General features: G+C 40.5%; 1 protein-coding gene and 1 long non-coding RNA gene across 2 annotated transcripts; both read left to right on the forward strand.

Annotated features, from left to right (window-relative positions):
• The first annotated feature begins 390 nt into the window (after window positions 1-390).
• Window positions 391-13434, forward strand: dhdds (dehydrodolichyl diphosphate synthase). The gene is made up of 9 exons (XM_048260525.1): window positions 391-708; window positions 1480-1552; window positions 1751-1867; window positions 1964-2106; window positions 3817-3933; window positions 4308-4409; window positions 4617-4731; window positions 10039-10146; window positions 12923-13434. The coding sequence occupies exons 2-9, from the start codon at window positions 1490-1492 to the stop codon at window positions 13163-13165; spliced, it is 1008 nt and encodes a 335-aa protein (XP_048116482.1). The 5' UTR covers window positions 391-708; window positions 1480-1489; the 3' UTR covers window positions 13166-13434.
• Window positions 13435-14352: 918 nt separating this feature from the next.
• On the forward strand, window positions 14353-20055 carry LOC125305647. Its single transcript, XR_007195448.1, has 6 exons — window positions 14353-14509; window positions 16270-16293; window positions 16420-16449; window positions 16542-16595; window positions 17104-17154; window positions 19372-20055. It is a non-coding gene; the product is annotated as an uncharacterized LOC125305647 (long non-coding RNA).

The raw sequence follows: 20055 nt of genomic DNA on the forward strand, positions 1-20055 counted from the left end.
TTATAGACCTATCATTTTGTCAGGTTATTGGGGGATTTTGTTGTAGGCTACCCCCACCCTGTGGATTTCTGTTTCTATTCAGAGGATATTGAAAGACCTGCAACTTTAGGCCTACGACAAACCTAGGTGGAGTAAGTGGTTTTAACCTAATAGAAAACCCCAATCGTTTTATTCTCTAAGCAAAACAAACGTCCTTCAGGCCTATGTTATTAAAGGTACAGTCAGTGATTGTGCGACGTTGCGTTTGGTTAGCCTATGTTTATATTTCAATTTCTCAGACGCTTTTGTTCAAAACCAAACAAAACACATCAGATAGGTAGCCTAGGCTACTTTGTTAGTTTTTTTTTAGTTTCCGGAGCATGGGCTGCCTACAGGGAACACATTTCTTTTACAATTGTAGAGGTAGCCTACTCACGGGATGGGTTGCTCACGGATCGTCTCTGAAGGTGACAAAAAATGTATGGGCTTGAAATTGCGTATGATCGCTGACTAGTCTTTAAACAATACTTAAAATCAAAATCCTACCTGTTGCAAATTTTGTTTGTGGCGCCACCTGCTGTTCGTTTTGAAGAACTGTTTGCCATTGCTGTAGCCTACTCCAACCAGTTGGCGGCGCGCATAATGTTTGCCGGGCAACAATCTCAGCACCCACGAAGAACAACACTACTACCCAGGAGGAAGTGGACGTCATTCTTAGTGACTAGTCTTGTGAGTTCTTCTTTCTTGTAATTGCGAGTCTTAGAAACAAATCTAAATTAAATTAATGGAAATATGAAATGTTGTTGTTTATCTATATGCATTGTTGCCCATTGTCAGCTAACATGTCGTACATTTTATAAGTCGGAATGCTTAACGTTAACAAACCCTAGCTGGCTAGGTAGCATAAGATGAATTATAGCTTTCCATTCATTCCTAGTATAAACAGTTCGTATCGGCTATAATGCACACTAATCGGTGGATCTTTAAACGCTGCTGTGTAGGTCGTTCCATATTTTATTACGCTCTTATAGCTGCTAGATTGGTCTTATAGATAGGCATCGATACCTCACACACTCAGGCCCCCCACATTGCCCCAACGCGTTTTTTCTCCATAGTTAGGTAAGGCGACTTGGTGAACCTAACGGTGATGTTGCTTTATAGACTGGGTGGACCCAGACGAACCACAAACAATACAAATGCACATTTGCTTACAGGTTCGTCTGGATTCACCCAGGCTAGATGTTTTAATATTAGCCTAACTATTTTGCTCACGTATTATTTGTAATACTATGGTCAGAAAAGTATCTTTGCTACATACCGTAGTATAGTGTTGGTAGCCGACACATGTTTGGTGTACTGGCTTTTTGTCAGCGGAACACACAGGTGATTGCGTTTTGGTTTGTGAGAGGCACAATCATGCAGCCAGCAGGAAAAAAGCTCCAAGGTGTCTCAGTTTTGAGTTCATAATGACGTTGCATCGATCGTTTTTTGTTTACACAGAAAGCCTCAGATGTCGTGGATAAGAGAAGGAGATTTAAACCTCATTGAGAGGATCTCTGCTAACATATTGAAGGTAGCCCTTTTCACCTGTTCCTTTTCTTAACTCTCCGACACAGGCTATCAGAAGCAGGTCCTTCTGATCAGTTGCTAACAATATGATAGTACGTTTAAATTATTGAAAATGTTTTGCACTTGTAAGATATGTAATAGTACTTACATATTATTGTTGTTATTAGCAGAATGGTCTTGGCAAATATTCACACTTTTACAGGCAGGACCGATTCCTAAACATGTTGCCTTCATCATGGATGGAAACAGACGTTATGCTCGCAAACGGCAAGTTGAGCGACAAGAGGGGCATAGTCAAGGTTTTGAGAAACTAGCAGAGGTGAGCCTTTTAGAGGGAAATAGTGCCACTTACTGTTCAGTCAAAGACACAAAGTGTATAATCCAGATAATAACGGAACCACTGTTTTCGCTTTAGACTCTGCGCTGGTGTTTGCGACTTGACATCCGTGAGGTGACTGTGTACGCCTTCAGCATTGAGAACTTCAAGCGCTCCAAGGATGAAGTGGATGGTCTGATGGAGTTGGCAAAGCAGAAGTTTACCCGCCTTCTGGAAGAGCAGTACGTTTAAATCTTCCTCTGTGGGAAAATGGGTCCGAAAGAGAGAAATCATTTTGTGTGCTAACTAAGGTGCTTATAAAGGCAGCACTTGTTATGTAGGCCTTGCATGATGAAAAAAGAAAAACTACCTTGTAGCCGTTTTAATGGTGACAGCTTGTTATATATGCACAGATTACCTGATTCAAGTGCATCAAAGCTAAAACAAGGTGGGATCTTTTCTCAAACATATTTGAGAAAAATATGTGTAGTAATCAAATTTTAAATTCTCTAGGAAAACGACATGAAGATATTATTGATAAATGTTATCATATTAAAGCAGCATTGAAGAAGATTTGCTCTCGGGGTCCCCCTAGAGTTGAGAAGCGCAATAATAAATGACCTAAATGTGCGTCTTTGCAACAAACTATAAAAATAACTCTGATACAGTAAAGAGGGAATGCACTGACAGCAGTCTGTAGAAAGAGAGCTTCGAGTTCCAAGAAGCAGTTCTTTTCCATTTCGATTCTGGAGGGGGATGGGAGCAGTGTTCCTACCCAAACAGCAACTTCCTATGACTATTTTACAAGGGATAAGACCTGCTTAGAGTGCGGAAAAAGTGCTGTTCGCCATATTAAGAGTTTATGTATCATCAAAATTATTTTGGAAACGTTATTTTAAAGTAAAAAAAAAATAAAAAAAACTCTTGAGAAGGGGCTTATAAAGAGTAAGTCAACAATTGTAATCCGATTCACTTTCTGCTCTGTGTGGTCCTCTGGCTGTCTCTTCTGTGTGGACACTCAAAAGACCTACACAGTTCTGGTTCTGTAAATGAGAACCCGCACCGAGTTCTGACTGAGGTAAATGGGGAATGTAGGAGAACATCGACAGACCGAGCAATTATACTTATGCTGTCAATCAGCATACTACTTCAGGAGCACAGAAGGAAGGAGTGCAATTTGAATGGCTGCTGAGCTCAAATATCAACAACTTTTTACCAGAATCATGGGCTCTGCCTTCAAAGCTGGAAATATTGCTTCCATTATGAAGGGTTCTATATTTCCGGAATTGTACTTTGAAAACAAATATTTAATTTTGGAAAACTATCCTGTTGGACGGGTTTTCTTAAGAGTGACTTAAGAGCAACTTTTCAGATCAGAGATCAGATCTGAGGTTCCACCATTTTGGTTTCTAGTATATTATCATGTGTAGCCTACATATCAAAGACATATTTTGAAAGAAATCTTCATGGAACCTTACTGCAGATTTGGGTTTTTGGTCCACATGTCTTGGTTGAACGGGCTGCACAATCTAAACCAAGGAAACACTACTGCATTACTACTGCATCAAGGATCCACCGAAATAAGCACCCATTATACTCTGTCACATGATGCCCCGAAACATGGAACAGAGCTATAGATCTCAGATCAAAAGGGTTTGAAATGTTATGCTGCCATGTGTGTAAAACTTTAGGGAAGGGCTGCTCGGCAGGTGAGGGGAAGATGAATATTCTTATTCAACCACTATTTATATCTCTGGTGGTGGTGGTGTTGGTGGGGGTCCTGATTCAGAGATGTTTCAGAGTCTGCCAGGTCGCCTTTATTGTTAAAAAATTGCTCTTAAACTCGGGCAATGAGTTAAATATAATGCCAAGGTGTGGATTCTGGATATAGGAGTAGTGACATGTTCCAACTTAAAGTTAACCATGCCGTGATTTGCCTCCTGTGATTTCAGAGAGAATCTGGAGAAGCATGGTGTGTGTATACGGGTGCTGGGGGACCTGACCCTCTTGCCATTGGACCTGCAAGAAGTCATTGCCAAGGCAGTGTTGGCCACTAAGACTCATAACAAGTAGGCTGCTGAATCTCTCTCTCTTCTAATATTTTAAGCAACAGGACAAACTTTCACAGTAACTTTCTTTTCTTTTCTTTATATACTTTTTTGATCAGTGAGGGGTTAGGTGCCTTGCTCAAGGGCACTTCAGCTATGGCCCACTGGTCGGGGCTCGAACCGGCAACCCTCCGGTTACAAGTCCAGAGTGCTAACCAGTGGGCCACGGCTGCCCAAACTGATGTCTATAATCCTTTCCATAGCCTCTGAAGTTTTGCCAGTAGCTCAAGGTTATTTCCTATATTGTATTTGTAATTTTTGTAATGTAGTCTGGTAAATAGTAATTGGTAATGGTAACTGTTTCAAGCCTTGAACTAATTTTCCGATTTGCACAGATGCTTCCTGAATGTGTGCTTCGCCTACACTTCAAGACATGAGATCGCCAGTGCAGTCCGAGAAATGGCGTGGGGTGTGGAACAGGGGCTTATCAGACCCAGGTCAGTTGAGCACCAATGTAAATGTAACCGCAAAAGAATACCCACACACCTAAGATTTTATTTTTGATGACACTTTTGTGGACCCTGACACCAGTGATTTATGAAGGACATTCTTATGTATCATCATACTAACCACTTCCTGTGTGTGTGTGTGTGTGTGTGTGTGTGTGTGTGTGTGTGTGTGTGTGCGCGCGTCTGTATGAGAAGTGATGTGTCAGAGGCCCTGCTGAGTCAGTGTCTGTACACCAGTAACTCCCCAAACCCTGACATGCTCATACGTACCTCTGGAGAGGTGCGCCTCAGCGATTTCCTGCTCTGGCAGGTAAGACACAGGCTCACTTCCTATGTGAAACAACATGTTTACACTTACTGACCACATGGAATCTGTGTTCCAATAGGTGTTTGCTTTTAATTAGGGAGGGGTAGGACACTACTGGAGGCATGAATTGACATAATTTGAATGAAGCCTGTATGCATACTTATGAAATAAACATATATTTGTTGACTAACCAAACTTAAGTAAGGCAATTAAACTGTTAACTTTGCATGCAAGATTAGTCTGCTGTGTACTTTATAACCATGAGCCATGACGGAACGGTTCTATTTGTTATTTGCCCACAATGGTTTAACTCTTCCTAATATCTGTATTATATGCCATGCTTTTTGTTCTTCAAGTAGAGGGAAGTTAGGGAATTAATCTCAACTGCTTAATGGTTTGCAGGTCAAAAAAAACAAAACTGATCTGCTCTGATCCACATATAAATATCCCTTCTTTTCACCGAATTGGCAGTATTGGTTTCTCTGTCAATTTGTCCCACTCTGCCAACAGTTAGTATTTCCCCTTGGGTACTAGCTTGACCTCTGTTGCTCCTTGAAAGCTACACACACTGATTAGTGATGTAAGCTCAACCCAATAATTCAAGGCATTGGCAATCCACATATCCTGCAGAAGAAGCTACGGTTAGCTTTGGAACTTCTTAATTTTTGGAACTGCTTCAGTTTCCACTTTCTCAAAACTAATTACAGAGATATCATTATTAAATGGGCTATGGGAGTTTCTATGGCATGAAAGAAGACAAACATGCAGGGATTTTAATTTTCTGAAAAAAGTGATGATCACAAAGATTAATCAACTGCACAAGTGTCAGTAATCACCACTCATCTCACAGTTATAGCTCATTTTTCACTCCTTTCTTCCTCAGTGAAGGCATTTGTCAACATATTCTGAAACCAGCCAACCCACTGGCAACATCTCACCCCCCACCAGTGGGTTTGATCCTATCTATCTGATCCTATTAACTAAGCTCATTCATGAATCCTCACATATTATTTATCCGTCCTCCATATGCTTCTTATTAAAGTTATCATAGAACTGACTCTTCCACCCTGTCATGTACATCAGAACAGCTACATTGAAATACAGTTTACAACTCTGTTTCCAAAAAAAGTTGGGAACCTGTGGAAAAATGTTAATAAAAAAAACGGAATGTGCCAATCTGCAAATCTTGTAACCCCATATTTAGTTGCCAAAAAGAACATAGACAACATATCATATAGCGAAACTGACAAATTTGAGGTCATTTTGAATTTGATGCCAGCAACACGTCTTGAAAAAGTTGAGATGGGGGCAACAAAAGGCTGTAAAATTGGTGAAATGCTAAAATAAAACACAAGGAGGAACATTTCACAACTAATTAGGTTAACTGGCACCATGATCAGGTTTAAAAAGAGCATCCCAGAGAATCAGAGTGCCCGAGATTTGTGGCGATCCAGATAAATGTTAACAGGGCTGAAAAATCAATATTGGATGGCCGTGATCTTTGGGGCGCCGGATGGCACTGCGTTAAAAACAGACTTGTTTCTATAAAGTATTAGCTCAGGGAAACGGGTGCATCACGGGCGTGCATTAGTGCCCATGGCATGGACAGTTTGCACATCTGGAAAGGCACAATTAATACTGAATGGGATAGGTTTTGAGCAACATATGCTGCCATTCAGATAACATTTTTTTCAGCTAAGACCTTGAATATTTCAGGAAAACAATGGCAACCTGCATTCTGAATATATTACAGTATGGCTCCATAGTACAATAGTTCAGGTGCTAAAATGGCCTGTCTGCGATTCAGACCTGTCACATTAGGTGCATCATGGAACCGAAAACATGATGAAGAGGACCCCAGACTGTTGAGCAACTGAAATCCTATATCAACAATGAGACGACATTTCATTCTTAAAACCCCAGGAAGTGTTCACCTCCAGTTTTCTACATTTACAGACCGTTGTTAAAATGTAACTCCAGCGAAAATTGACCCAGGGTCTTTTTCTGCATTAAAACACATCAAACTAGATGAAAATATGACCGCCGCCCAGTCCAGCACATTTTTTCCACAAAAATAAATCACGCTGAAAGGCCTATATGATTCTAACTGTCTCACTAAATTGCATTATCCACACTCAATTCTCACTGGTATCTGCTAGACCAAAAGTACCAAAACATGATTAGTTCATAGATTTCACACGTAAAATTCATTTTATACAACCCCACCTCCATCTTGCCTGTTCATAATTCTGAGAAATTCTTGAATTGTGTGCATGTACATGTTTGTTATGTGTGTGTGTGTGCGTGTGCGTGTGCGTGTGTGTGTGTGCTTGTGTGTGTGCCTGCGTATGTGCCTGTGTGTGTGCCTGCGTATGTGCCTGTGCATGCCAGCGTACATATGTCTACTGTGTGAGTATGTGTCATACGTATGATTACTGTGAATGTATGTGTGTATCTGTTTGTGCACATGTGTGCACATGAAATGGGTTAACATGACCCCTGGAGGCAAACATACGGAAAAAAATGGTCATCCTAGTCCCTACAGTTCTCAAGATATTCACAGAGAACTGTGTCTGCCCTACCCTCCTTTCGGGGGGTCCAGTCCAGCGGGGGGGCTACAGATCAAAACGAAAAACGACGGTTCCATGCTATCCATGTGTGGGGTTACATGCCCACCAAGTTTTGTGTACCACGGTCTTTCAGTGTCCCGGGAATCCTTGTTGGTGTACGTCACTAAATGTACACATACATTATTTTATTGTAAGGCCCCCCATGAACGAAAGTACACAAAACTTGGCATGCATTCGGAGGGTGTCATAATGATCCTACACTTTTAATTTCGTGCAGTTTTGACCTTGTCAGCCAGAGATATTGTGATGAAAACACCTAATTTTTGCTTTTTTAATTTTTTAACTAGGTGGCGCTATACATGAAATAAGTGGTAATGGGATGGGTTGACATGCCCCCTTAAGACCAACATACATAAAAAAGGTGGACCTCCTAGGCCCTACAGTTCTCAAGATATTCACAGAGAACTGTGTCTGCCCTACCCTCCTTTCGGGGGTCCAGTCCAGCGGGGGGGCTACAGATCAAAACGAAAAACGACGGTTCCATGCTATCCATGTGTGGGGTTACATGCCCACCAAGTTTTGTGTACCACGGTCTTTCAGTGTCCCGGGAATCCTTGTTGGTGTACGTCACTAAATGTACACATACATTATTTTATTGTAAGGCCCCCCATGAACGAAAAGTACACAAAACTTGGCATGCATTCGAGGGTGTCATAATGATCCTACACTTTTAATTTCGTGCAGTTTTGACCTTGTCAGCCAGAGATATTGTGATGAAAACACCTAATTTTTTTTCTTTTAATTTTTAACTAGGTGGCGCTATACATGAAATAAGTGGTAATGGGATGGGTTGACATGCCCCCTTAAGACCAACATACATAAAAAAGGTGGACCTCCTAGGCCCTACAGTTCTCAAGATATTCACAGAGAACTGTGTCTGCCCTACCCTCCTTTCGGGGGTCCAGTCCAGCGGGGGGGCTACAGATCAAAACGAAAAACGACGGTTCCATGCTATCCATGTGTGGGGTTACATGCCCACCAAGTTTCGTGTACCCCGGTATTTCAGTGTCCCGGGAATCCTTGACGGAAATTTGGGCATGCGAAAAAAAAAAGAAAAAAAATCTGACTAAACCTAAATGACCTATGCTTCGCTGCGCGGCGGTCATAATAAGCCATGGAGACCATATTTTTCATTTATCAACCACTACAGAGCTTGCTCCGGTATACGCAATAGCCCCAAATCGCAAACAGTGGATTAGCTTAAGTGCCATGAGAGAAACACTAAAAAATTAGGAGATCACTACACATTTTTCTGATTTTGAATGAGTTGACGGTCATATTTAAATTTGCGGTCTTTTAATTTTGAATATGACCGTCAACTCATTCGATTGATATGTTGCCCTTGCACTATTCTCAATTACATGTCAAGTCAAGTCAAACTTATTTATATAGCGTCATTTTATATGCACAGAGTGCAACCAACCCAAAGCGCTCATAAAACACACATGACATGACACAGTAATGATAACAATATGATTGAACAATATGATGGTAACGTTATGGCAGACAGAGACATAACAAACATATTAACAATTAAAATAATTACATATTAAAACAAATAAAAACAAGATGCTTGACACAGAGTGCACCAAAAGTGCTCCACACATACAAAACAAAAGATGCTAGACGGAGCGGCATAATAGCCAATGTACCTGTGTCACCAAGACATACAAGACAGAGAACAAACAAATTAACAAATAATAAAAAGTAAAATATTTATATATAGGGTTTGCATGATTTGCATGTTATTTACATTGTACACAGCATCCCACTTTTTTTTGGGTTTTACACTACCGGTAGTTTAATGCATCACTGTTATTAGGTAACAACTGCTAGCTCAATCCCTCTGCCCACATGCAGGGCAGTCCTGCATGGAACCTGAACAATTGTTACATCATGGGCAATTTGCACGAACAGATTTTATTCAGTCACCCAGCTTCAGAGCCATATAGAGAAATAGCTATAGGACTCTGTCCAGTTTTAAATGTGTTTGATTCTTTTCAAGTGTGTCTGTTTTACTGTTAAGGAATGAAAGGTGAATGTTCTCTCTGCTGAAGTAAACCATCAAACTTAAAATTAGTTGATGTTACCTTGCAGGCTGTGATGAATTTGTCACTTAATTATCACTAATCATGGCAGCTGTCTCAGTCTTGTTACCATAGATATTAGAAAGCTAGATACGGCATCGGGCTCCCGAACGTACGTAAATAGGATCGCCATCTTGGTGGGGGCAATCAATAAATGGAGGTCAATGAAGAAGCATGTGACTCTGACTGGAAATCAAACAGGTGTATCTGATTACCGGCAGGTGTTGCCCATATACAGTAAAGGTGTTGCCCCCAGCAATATGGCGACCGTGTTTACGTATGCCTACTAATAGAACTCGAGCCCAATGCGGTATCTAGCTTTCTAATATCTGTGCTTGTTCCCATCACAAATAAGGTTATGTTTTTCACCTGTGTCTGTTGGTTGGTTGGTTAGCAGGATCATGCAAAAACTACTGGCCCTATTTCAATAAAACCTGGTATCTTAGGCCAGGCCATTTTATAAAATGCCATAGGTTCTTCCTTGGCAGAGGATCTGTTACAGATCCAGTGAGCTTGACGAAGGTGTGCATTCTACTGAGTTCCGTATTAATACACACTATGAATGTATGTACACTTTGCTTCCTCCCCTGTAGACTTCGTACTCGTGCTTGGTGTTCCAGTCTGTACTGTGGCCAGAGTACTCCTTCTGGAACCTGTGTGAGGCCATCCTTCAGTACCAGCTCAGCCATCGCTCTCTTCAGGTAAAGTACATGCCCGGTAAAACCTCTCTGACGGAAGTCCAGGAGCCTGATGAAGTCCTGGGAACATACCCTTGCTATGTTCCCAACAGTCTGTTTTAAGGCACTAGCACTTCTATTTTATTTATGTATGTTATTATTTTAGTTATTTATTAAACTATAGGGACCCAGACTTTTTGTATATGTTTTTATTACCTCTTGTATTTTAGCCATTGGGTCTTGTCTGAGTTGTGTATGTTGTACTGTCTGTATTTTCTGACTGAATGTTCTGTCTTCAGTCCCACTAAACCAAATTTCATGAGATGTTTCACTGTATTGTCCATAAAGCCTTGACTTGACTTGACTGAGCTATACGTGTTATTTTTAAGTCAGTGCTTTTAAATAAGATTCCTTATGCAAAAAAAGCTATGTCATGAGTGTTCCTCTAGCCTGGCCATGTGCCATCCCCTTGGTACACTTCGCTTCTACAAGGGTCTGGGATCTAGGCTATTGACGAATGTTTGCAAGGTGGATGCGTGGACTCTGTAGAAGTTTGAAACGATTAGATCTGATTTCACCCAATCGCTAACGTTTGGCCGTGACGTATGTTATGCGCCAGCTCGATCGTGAAGTAAACTACACTACAACACTCAGAAATTGCCCACAACAACCATTCCCCACCAAAGCGAACAAGATGGATGTAAATGACCATGCCAGCTTTGCGATACAAATGTAAGAGTTAGTGGAAGATTACTATTCAACAGTAAGGTTGAAGATAACATATTGTAACGCTGATGAGAAGTTAGGAGACGGGGAGGATATACGGGATAATCGGTTGTCTTTCAAATTCCCTCTGCACGCAATAGGACAGCGTTGAGTCCCATGCGTTTTCCCACCAGCTGAGCTAGTTGGCTAGTTCAAACTTTTGCCATCTTAAAACAAGTTTAACTCGTGTCACACTGTTGGCCAACAGCAACATCTATCTTCTTTGTTTTCAAGTAGCAGGGAATTCATGCTAAACCGTTGCAACTCTGCCATCAATCATTATGTTAAGCCGCCTAACGACTCTATACACGATTTGATTGGCCTGATAGAAGTTTAATTTTTCGAGCTCACAAGCCAACGGAGAGTTGCTAGACTAGCCCTGGAAGCAAATGTAATTTGCTGCCGCTAGGGTGCGTCTAGATTTCTAAGCTAGTGTGGAGTTACTTTGAGCCTTGTAAATGGTGTAAAACAGTGATTTATTTGCATGGCTAGGCCAATGCCAGAGGCACCCCCAATGAAAAACTGTTGGTAGCATTGGCTAACTAGCACCAGATTTCTGAGTGCAGGGGACAAGCCGAGATGAGCTATGAGACATACGTTCACACTCAGTATCATGTTTCAACACACTTTAGGTCAATATCACACCGGAATTCTTCTTTAAGTGAGCAGTGTGATTAAAAACCTCTGTTGTGGGCCCCGGCCATGGCGCAATTGGCTGGGGCACCTGCAACGTACACCGGCGACCAGGGTTTGATTCCCGCCCCGTGGTACTTTCCAGATCCCACCCCAATTCTCTCTCCTACTCCCTTCCTGTCATTCTCCACTATCCTATTAGCCTAAAATCCAGACCTTTGTAATCTAGAAAGATTCAGACATCCCAAGTCTCCCGGAAGTTCCGGGAGTTTCCCGCATGTTGATAGCGGCTCCCTGACGCCCGCAAATTAGATAAAATCTCCCGGGATCTAGAGCGAGCGATCACACAGACCGAGACTTAAAATCGCGTGTGCATCTGAGTGTAGCGCATTAATGACGGGGAGAGAGAGGGGTGTTGCGTGTGTGCCTCAGCGCATCCAAGACAGAGAGCATCCTGATTGGCCTGTTTTGCTAAATCAACCAATCAGTTTTCAGTGTAGGCAAGCTTTTTATCTCTTTTCTCCCGAACTTGATCAGTTCAGTGTATCTAGGAACAGGAGCGTCATGACAGAGTCAGTGCCCCCAAAAAAGGAAAATGTAAGACCCATTTCAAAGTGTACCCTTGTTTCATAATCATAAGAGTAAAAAAGAATGACAGGCCTAGTCTTGCACGCTGCACTATTTGTAACAGCGACTTTAGCATTGCCCATGGCGGGTTAAATGATTGCAAAAAACATGTTGAGGTGAGTTTAACTAGTGTCAATTCATGTGCATATTATTCAGGCCTGTACTAGATGGCTAGTTGCCAAGGCTACATGAAAAGACCAAACTACCAAAATCTACATATTTTATTTTCACAATTTCTATCTATAGGCCTTCCTTATTTGGTGTGCTGACTAGACATTATTGAACAAACATATTAATCTGTATTTCAGTATCGGGGGGGGGGGGGGGCCTTCGTGATACCTCCCTGAAATTACTTTTTGCAGGTTGGGATGTCTGAAGATTAAGGTTCTGGCCACAAACAATGTAATGGCCCAACTCGAGGGGCGGCAACAAGCATGCATTTAAAAATCTCACTGCACGCAATTGGATAACACTATAGACCATGTTTACTCTGAATGATTTCGGACTTCGACGCAATCGGGTAACACTACGACCAATGTGTACTGTCCTCCAACGTTGCAGAGCTGTCTTCATCAGTTTAGCTGGTTCCCTGGAATGCAAGGGGTAAAAGTAACGTGCATCATTGCTCATTGCCAGAGTGTCTCGCAGAGACAATTCCATTGTGCTCTCGCGAGAACCTGAATTTCCAGGGTACTATCCTATCTGATTAAAGGCATAAAAGGGCAAAAAAAAAATATATATACTTTAAAAACCTCTGTTGTGAATGGTCTTACAGAAAGCACGCGAGCAGCACAGAGAGAGCCAAGCTCTCCAGCAGCTGGAGGCGGACCGCTCCTGTGTGGCGGAGTTGCTACAGCACCGCAGCAACGGGACGCCTGTGGATGCCCAGAGCCGACAGGAAGCCCTGCATAGCTACACAGCTAGCCGGGAGGAGAGGGTCCGCCACTTCCTGGGTGCGTTGCAGCACAAGAGGGACACGTTCTTCTCTGACTTGTGTAGCCCGGCAGTAGTGGCTTAACTCTTGACTTCATGTTGCACAGATGTTGTTTGTAATGGAGCAGAAAATTGATTTCCATGTGTTACTTTTTTTTTATTCACCAATCTTGCATATGTGAATAAAAAAGTTGTTATGCCCCCGTTTTATGGGGCTCTGAAATCTATTTATGTAAATCTGGTTGTCAGTCTACGCCTAGAAATGCTGCCCTGCTAAGTGCAAATTGTTGTGTAAGTGTGGAGTTAAAGGGCCTTTAAAATGCTGTAACAAATCATTAAATACTTCCCATAGAAGTCTGTTATCTTATTGATAAGCGGCGTTATGGGTGCAAGATATGGGTTTTAGACCAGGCCTGTACACAACTATCAATCATGCAGATCTCAAGTAAATCAAATAGCTGTGGTATAAAGCAGTGTTTCTCAAAGTGTGGTCCGCAAGCTATCCCAAGTGGCCCGCGGGCAGACGTGGTAAAATATAAATTAGCCTAGTTGTTTGGAATATTGAACCAACTTGTAGCCTATGTAAATCCAAACAGTTCTGCAACACTGTATGTAACCTATGCCAGTTTAAATCATATGAATCCTCTGACACAATAAGCAAGGTGCCAAGACAACAAGGTTGTTCAGTGAGTATGCCTATTGTGTAATATACTGTTGAAGTAGGTCTACTGTTTTCTTTTTAGCTATACCTATTAGGTGGTCCGTGAGGTTTCTATTTATTGGTTAAGTGGTCCTTGGTCTGAAAAAGTTTGAGAAACACTGGTATAAAGTATTACCAACTTGATTCCTTACTTTAACTAGAAACACATCTTTGATGTTATAACAATACACATTCATTAAACCTGATCTAAAGCAGACTGAAGTTAACTATGGCTGTCTTTAAACATCTTCAAGATTAATTGTCACACCACTTCATGTGTAATAATTCATTACTATTAATTAATTAATTATTTAATCGTGGTCTGTACTACACATTTTGTTTCCCTACTCCTAACATGGCAACAGTCCCAGGACCCTTGACTAGGACACTGCATGGATATCTTTTAGCCAAGGAAAACAATACCCCATCCGGAGATGATGTGCCATTGCAAGCTGTTTTTCCGACAATCACTGCAGCTTTAAGAGTATACCACGCCCAAGAACATATGATTAGATGAACAACCAATCAGTGAAGGAAGAATAAAAATCTGGTTAAAACCGGTTTCTATCTTAGCCTACATTTCAATATAAATAGGTAATAAACATATTGCTATTCATTTATTTTCGTTAAGGCGCGAGTCAGTATATAGCGTCTGTGCCTTTTCCGTATTACTTATCTGAATAAGCAGACGCTTTTGTCCAAAAAAGTGACAAGATGCCCAAGAGAAAGGTAAGGAATTCGCGCCTGTTTTTTTTTTTTATATTATTATTAACGTTTAAAATCGTTTGTTATTTTCGGCGGTCAAAAGAACTACATGCATTTAATAGCTGTGCAAGTGTTTACCTTATCGTCTGTATTTCAGTGAGTAAATGGCACGTACTTAACTTGAAGATGATTTGTTTCTTCAGACATTCAAGTTTACGTTAGCGTTCTCACACCACAGCCAGCTGATATTTGTGTGGGATTTACTGTTAACGTTACTTACTTGGGAAATGGCGGCAACGTTAGCTGGATTGTCTAAATGTAATAAGAGCTCAACGGCAAACACCTTTTGTGCAAATGCATTTATCCAACTGGCCTATGATTATTTGGGCTCTATTGCGCTATATAAATGAAAGTGATATGGGGATAACGTTGCTAGATTTGCCGCCTCGACGGTTAACGTTAACGTTTTGACTTGCTTGGGCATTCAAACGCGTTCATTGACGTATCTCAAGAAGTCGATGTTGCGCCACAAGCGCACAACCAAACTATTGTTGAACCCGACGTTTAATGGTGCTCAAGTAGATTCTAAACTATGTTAAAAATGGTAATTGACCTTGTTTGGCCTCTTGATGGTTGCTAGCTTGGTCAGATAATTCGCATTGTTTATCTTCTTTCGACTAACGTTAACCCCTGCAGCTGACTAGTTGACGCGAATATTTAACACACAACCCTGTAACGTTGCGGTCGACTTTACAGTTGGTATGAAACACGTAGCTTATATTATGGCTAACGTTAGGTTGCTGATGCTTTTTGCTTGCTGCCAGTAGTCTGCTAACGTCAGACTGTCGACCATCTTCCTTGAACATCAGTGTGGTGAATGCAGTGAATGTCAACTTAACAATTTGTTAACATTAGCAGAACATATTGTGTTTATATTTAGCTAAATGTAATAGGGCTTACATTTGCCACAGTCATGGTACAAGAAAACCAACGGCTGTCTACTGTCAGTCATAGTAAAACTACTAGCCAACATTAGCTTAACTAGGTCTACTCCGTGATATTGACACACTTCGATGGCGTGCTAACAGTTAGCCCGCCCATATGACGTTAGCTTCTCTGCTGTTATTAAGTGACCTTTATGGCGGGCTAACCTTAAAGTATTTTTCATGTATTGCAGTGATCATTCGACGTTACTAATGTTATTATTCGTTACAATAGAGATTAACGTCGTTCTGGCGCTTGGTGGTCATCGAAAAGACAACATTTGTCTTCCTCTTATGATAGGATTTTGAACCATGATGACAGGCGCGCATTGGTAGAAAGGAAGCAGAACAAAAGGAGCATCAATGCACCGCGGCTGCAAACAGATTTGAATTTGAGCGGGAATGGGCTATCGTTCATATAGTCAAATGAAAACATCTGTCACACTCATCTCGGAAATCGCCCTCATTTGGAAACACGACAAAGATTCGCGCCAATCGTTGTGTGTAGCATTCTCAGTGGAGATTCGACGTTTTGTGCAATGTTATGGAACTCTTTGCCTTTAATTGCTGCTTTCGTAGATTCTGATATTTGAAAGACGCTTTTTGTCCAAAGCGGTTTTAGGTATACAATACATTAGTTAAAGAAAAATAGTTTCAAATCAGAGGAGAGAATAGTCAACTATGGAAATTACATTCGGCCCTATGTTTAAGCTTAATATTATATTTAATTTAAGCATAGGGCAATGTGTATTGTTACAATAATGACGTTATGTCTGTTCTCTTTTTTTTGTTCCATGCTAGGCTGACAAAAAAGGCAGTGAAGAGGTTTGTGTATAGTTTAAACATAATTCGGCATGTATTGTCAAACATTTTTTTTTTTTTTTTACACATTTGTAAATGCATGTACTTAACTTTACTAAACATGTGTATATTTTTATTAAATTTTCACAGCCAGCACGGCGGTCTGCAAGGTTGTCGGCTGTAAGTAGTATTTCCAATTCAGTTATGATATCCCGTAGAGGTTATACCCTCAAAAGTGGTAATCAATTGTATTGTATTTTTCATCTTCTCAGAAACCAGCACCTCCAAAGCCAGCCCCCAAACCCAAAAAGGCAGCACCACCGAAGGTATGATTACGTTAATTGGAGACAGAAGTTGATTGCAGGCCCAAATTAACATAAATAAATTAAATTAAAAAAGTGAATGGACCACTACTCATTCTCTCTCATTGCAGTTATATGAAATTGAACATTGAGTATATTTGGTACCATGTACTTATGAATTAATCTTTTTATTTATGTACTGACTTGTTTACAGTTGATATTCTGAATATTGCTTTAGAAATGTCCTTCAGTCAAAGTAGTTTGTGTGGCAGCTTTGTCACAGTTCCTTGAATAATTTGGATATGATTTTTAAATGTTTGTTTTTATATACAATCATGCATGCTTGAAAAAGCATATGATGTCCTGGTGGAATGATGCCCTTAGGAATGTTTGTGTTTGCTCTGGCAGCATGTGACTGCAGTTGCTGGATTTGGCATCCAGATTTTCCTGTTTGTCAATGTAATGCTCAAACATGTCACAGAGTAACTTCACACATGACTAGCTATTCAAATCTTTCACATCTGTTTTGCAGAAAGCAGCCAAGGGAAAGAAGCCTGCTGAAAATGGCGAGGCCAAGGCAGAGGTGTGTATGGTTTCAAAATGTTAACAAATTGCATACTGTTAAAAGCATGCAATGAGATAATTGGGGGGAGGGGGCAAAAACTTACTTAAATTTCTAAACTTTAACCTCACACTTGCAGTAAAGATGTGATTACAAGTACTCCATTCAGTTACATGGACATGACTTTTGATGTAAATTACCAAGTTGTATGGTTTCATGCACACAACAGTAGAGCCAATTTCATTTGAGGTGGTTGTATAATAAAGGTTTCCATGAAATTATGGCAAGAATGTGATTTGTCCTCAAAACTCTACAATGAATCCCAGCACATACAATGAAGTGGGTAGCTTTACATTCTGTAGCATACAAGACAGGCACTTCTGATAAATAAGCCCGGTGAGAAATGTGGGCTAAATTCCATAAATGGGCAAAATGATATTAGTAACTCTTAACTATGTCTGGGAGTTTTAAATTAATCTTGCGTCTCATGACAATTGTCAAGGCACAAGTAGTGATTTAAATGGTGAAGTGTGTTGCTCTTGTCAAAGCTGGAGAGTTTGTATGATGTAAGCAAGGATGGCACTCTCAGTTCTTTTCAAACTTTTAATCGCCAACAATGGACGTATTGGGCTATGCGCCCTTCTTCAGCGTATAATGGCGATTATGCGCTGAAGGAGAGCGCTCATCCCGAAACGTTCGTCGTTGGTGATTTAAAAGTTTGAAAGAGAACTGAGAGTGTTGTCCTTGCTAACATCATACATTATCACTGAGGGATTAAGCAAGTCAGTAAGTGTGAGTGTGTTGCTTCTTTAGAGTTGCCATGGGAATGAAGGCTAATTGCCTCTGCCTCTGGCAGCTTTCACCAATAGACCCTTTCAACAATAAAAACAAAAACAATGCTTGAACATTCTATTTGGGCCCCAATCTACTTCCTCTGCATTAAGATAACATATGGAATGTTAAAAAGGAAGTCTTGTGGGGCCAACTATGATGCTGATAATGGAACTCTCTTGAAAGGGTCCATACCACATTGGGTTCCAGAACGTACGTAAATAGTGCTGCCATTTTGGTGGGGGCAACAATCACTGGAGGCCAATGGAGAAACAGGTGTCTGTGATTGGAAATCAGACAGGTGTCTCGGATTGCCGGCAAGTGTTGCCCATGGACAGTAAGGTGTTTGCCCCCAGCAATATGGCGGCCGCGTTCATGTATGCCACCTAATAGAACTCGACAATGCAGTATCTAGCGTTCTAATATCTATGGCTTTCACCACCGCCCTCCAACACTTTCACCCCCAGATGTAAAATCTGCCATACAAATGATGTTAATAGACCTCTGAAGTTCGCCTACAAAAAAAGCTGCCATCTTTGAGATCCGTTTTCTTTTCCTATGGGAAATTTGAATTATTGCACCTGTTAAACTTACACAGGGACGACAAAGTCTGAAATGCAGACGTTTTCCTGAACACACTTTTGTCCTCTGCCTTCAAGTGGGTACTGTGATCTCCAGTATGTTAAGATGGCAAGCTCAGATTTTTGCTACCACATGGCTAACTTACTACTGCAAGTTGCATTGCAGGTTAGCTCTGGGATAGCAAAAATCAGAGTGCTGCCTTCATGTACCAGAGATTACAGTATCCACTTGAAGGCAGAGGACAAAAGTATGTAGAGCAAAACGTTTGCATTTCTGATTTCTTCGTCAAAACAAACAACTCAAAACATACACTTACAATTACTTTCTCATCATAAATATGAAGGGATGGGCTACAAGGGTAGAGGAAGATCTTACTCCCTTAGGGAAAGTGCACAGAGACATAAGGCAAGGGAATACAGCACATGGCTGGCCAACAGAAATGTAAACAGTCCAAAAAAGATGCCAGCAGCACCTGAGAAAGAGGTGTTTTCTGATCACAGCTGCAGTCTGGGTGTCAAGGATTTTGGCATGACCTGTGAGCCCACTCGTGAGCTGTGCATATAGTTTGCATACAAAAATCATTAGTGGATGGATGCTACTCGACATTTTTGGGCTGTGTGCATGAATTCCAGAGGGAGTAGATTCTCTGTTTACCTACATATGCATTTCTATTTATCTACACTATAGAGGAACCTGGAAACTTGTATTGAAACTTTACATTGAAGCAAAACCGAGTGTTGATGTAAAATAAATGGTGTTAGTCTCCTAGCCAACCTATGTGTTTGAGTATTGATCTAATTCTTTTTTATTTTTTTTTTATTGTAGGCACAGAAAGTCGAAGCTGCGGGAGATGCCAAATGAACGGCTTTCTTTTGGGTTATTCTGTGTACTTGGTGACTGTACAGTTTGAAATAACTATTTTTTACCAAGTTTTATATAAAAATATCATTTATAGTTTCATTGTTGGCTTATATTTGATGTACTGAAACGGTTTTAAAGTACTCTTGCAGTCATATCCATTTTTATGCCATTGTTTAACAAGCACCGTCCTTACCCAGGCAAAATGATGTTTTAGGCTCCTTTTAGGTTTTAAAACTGCTGAATGTTACAAAAAATGATTATTTTTTTTGTTTTGGTTTTTAAAAGTCTGATTTTTAAAATACCAAACATTATCATAAGGCAGCTAAAAGTGTATTTGTAGAAATGTTTGGAAGAAAAAAGCTTTTAAAACTTTTGTCATTTTTTTAAATATCTGTAATCAATGAGTACTTGCAAAAATTGTTAAGACCTTTCATTTTGAGACACAGCAGTTGAAATAGTCACTAAATTTTTGTTAATTTATGATAGGCTATCAACCCTGATCAGATGTATAATGTGAATTTAGCGATTTGTTGAAACTGATGAAAGTGTAATTTTGTTAAATATACAAAATTGTTTGAAAACAACTTTTTGTGACTCATAAACACAATGTGTTGTATGTGCTTTTGAATAAAAACATGAAAATGTAAA

The sequence above is a fragment of the Alosa alosa genome, chromosome 13, assembly GCF_017589495.1.
Source record: "Alosa alosa isolate M-15738 ecotype Scorff River chromosome 13, AALO_Geno_1.1, whole genome shotgun sequence".
Taxonomy (NCBI): domain Eukaryota; kingdom Metazoa; phylum Chordata; class Actinopteri; order Clupeiformes; family Clupeidae; genus Alosa; species Alosa alosa.

Bases quoted from the DNA above. Each gene is read 5' to 3' on its own strand.
- dhdds (XM_048260525.1), top strand. From the start codon at position 1,490: ATGTCGTGGATAAGAGAAGGAGATTTAAACCTCATTGAGAGGATCTCT. The intron at 1,868-1,963 runs GTGAGCCTTTTA...TTTTCGCTTTAG, and splicing joins GTTTTGAGAAACTAGCAGAG to ACTCTGCGCTGGTGTTTGCG. The intron at 2,107-3,816 runs GTACGTTTAAAT...CTGTGATTTCAG, and splicing joins ACCCGCCTTCTGGAAGAGCA to AGAGAATCTGGAGAAGCATG.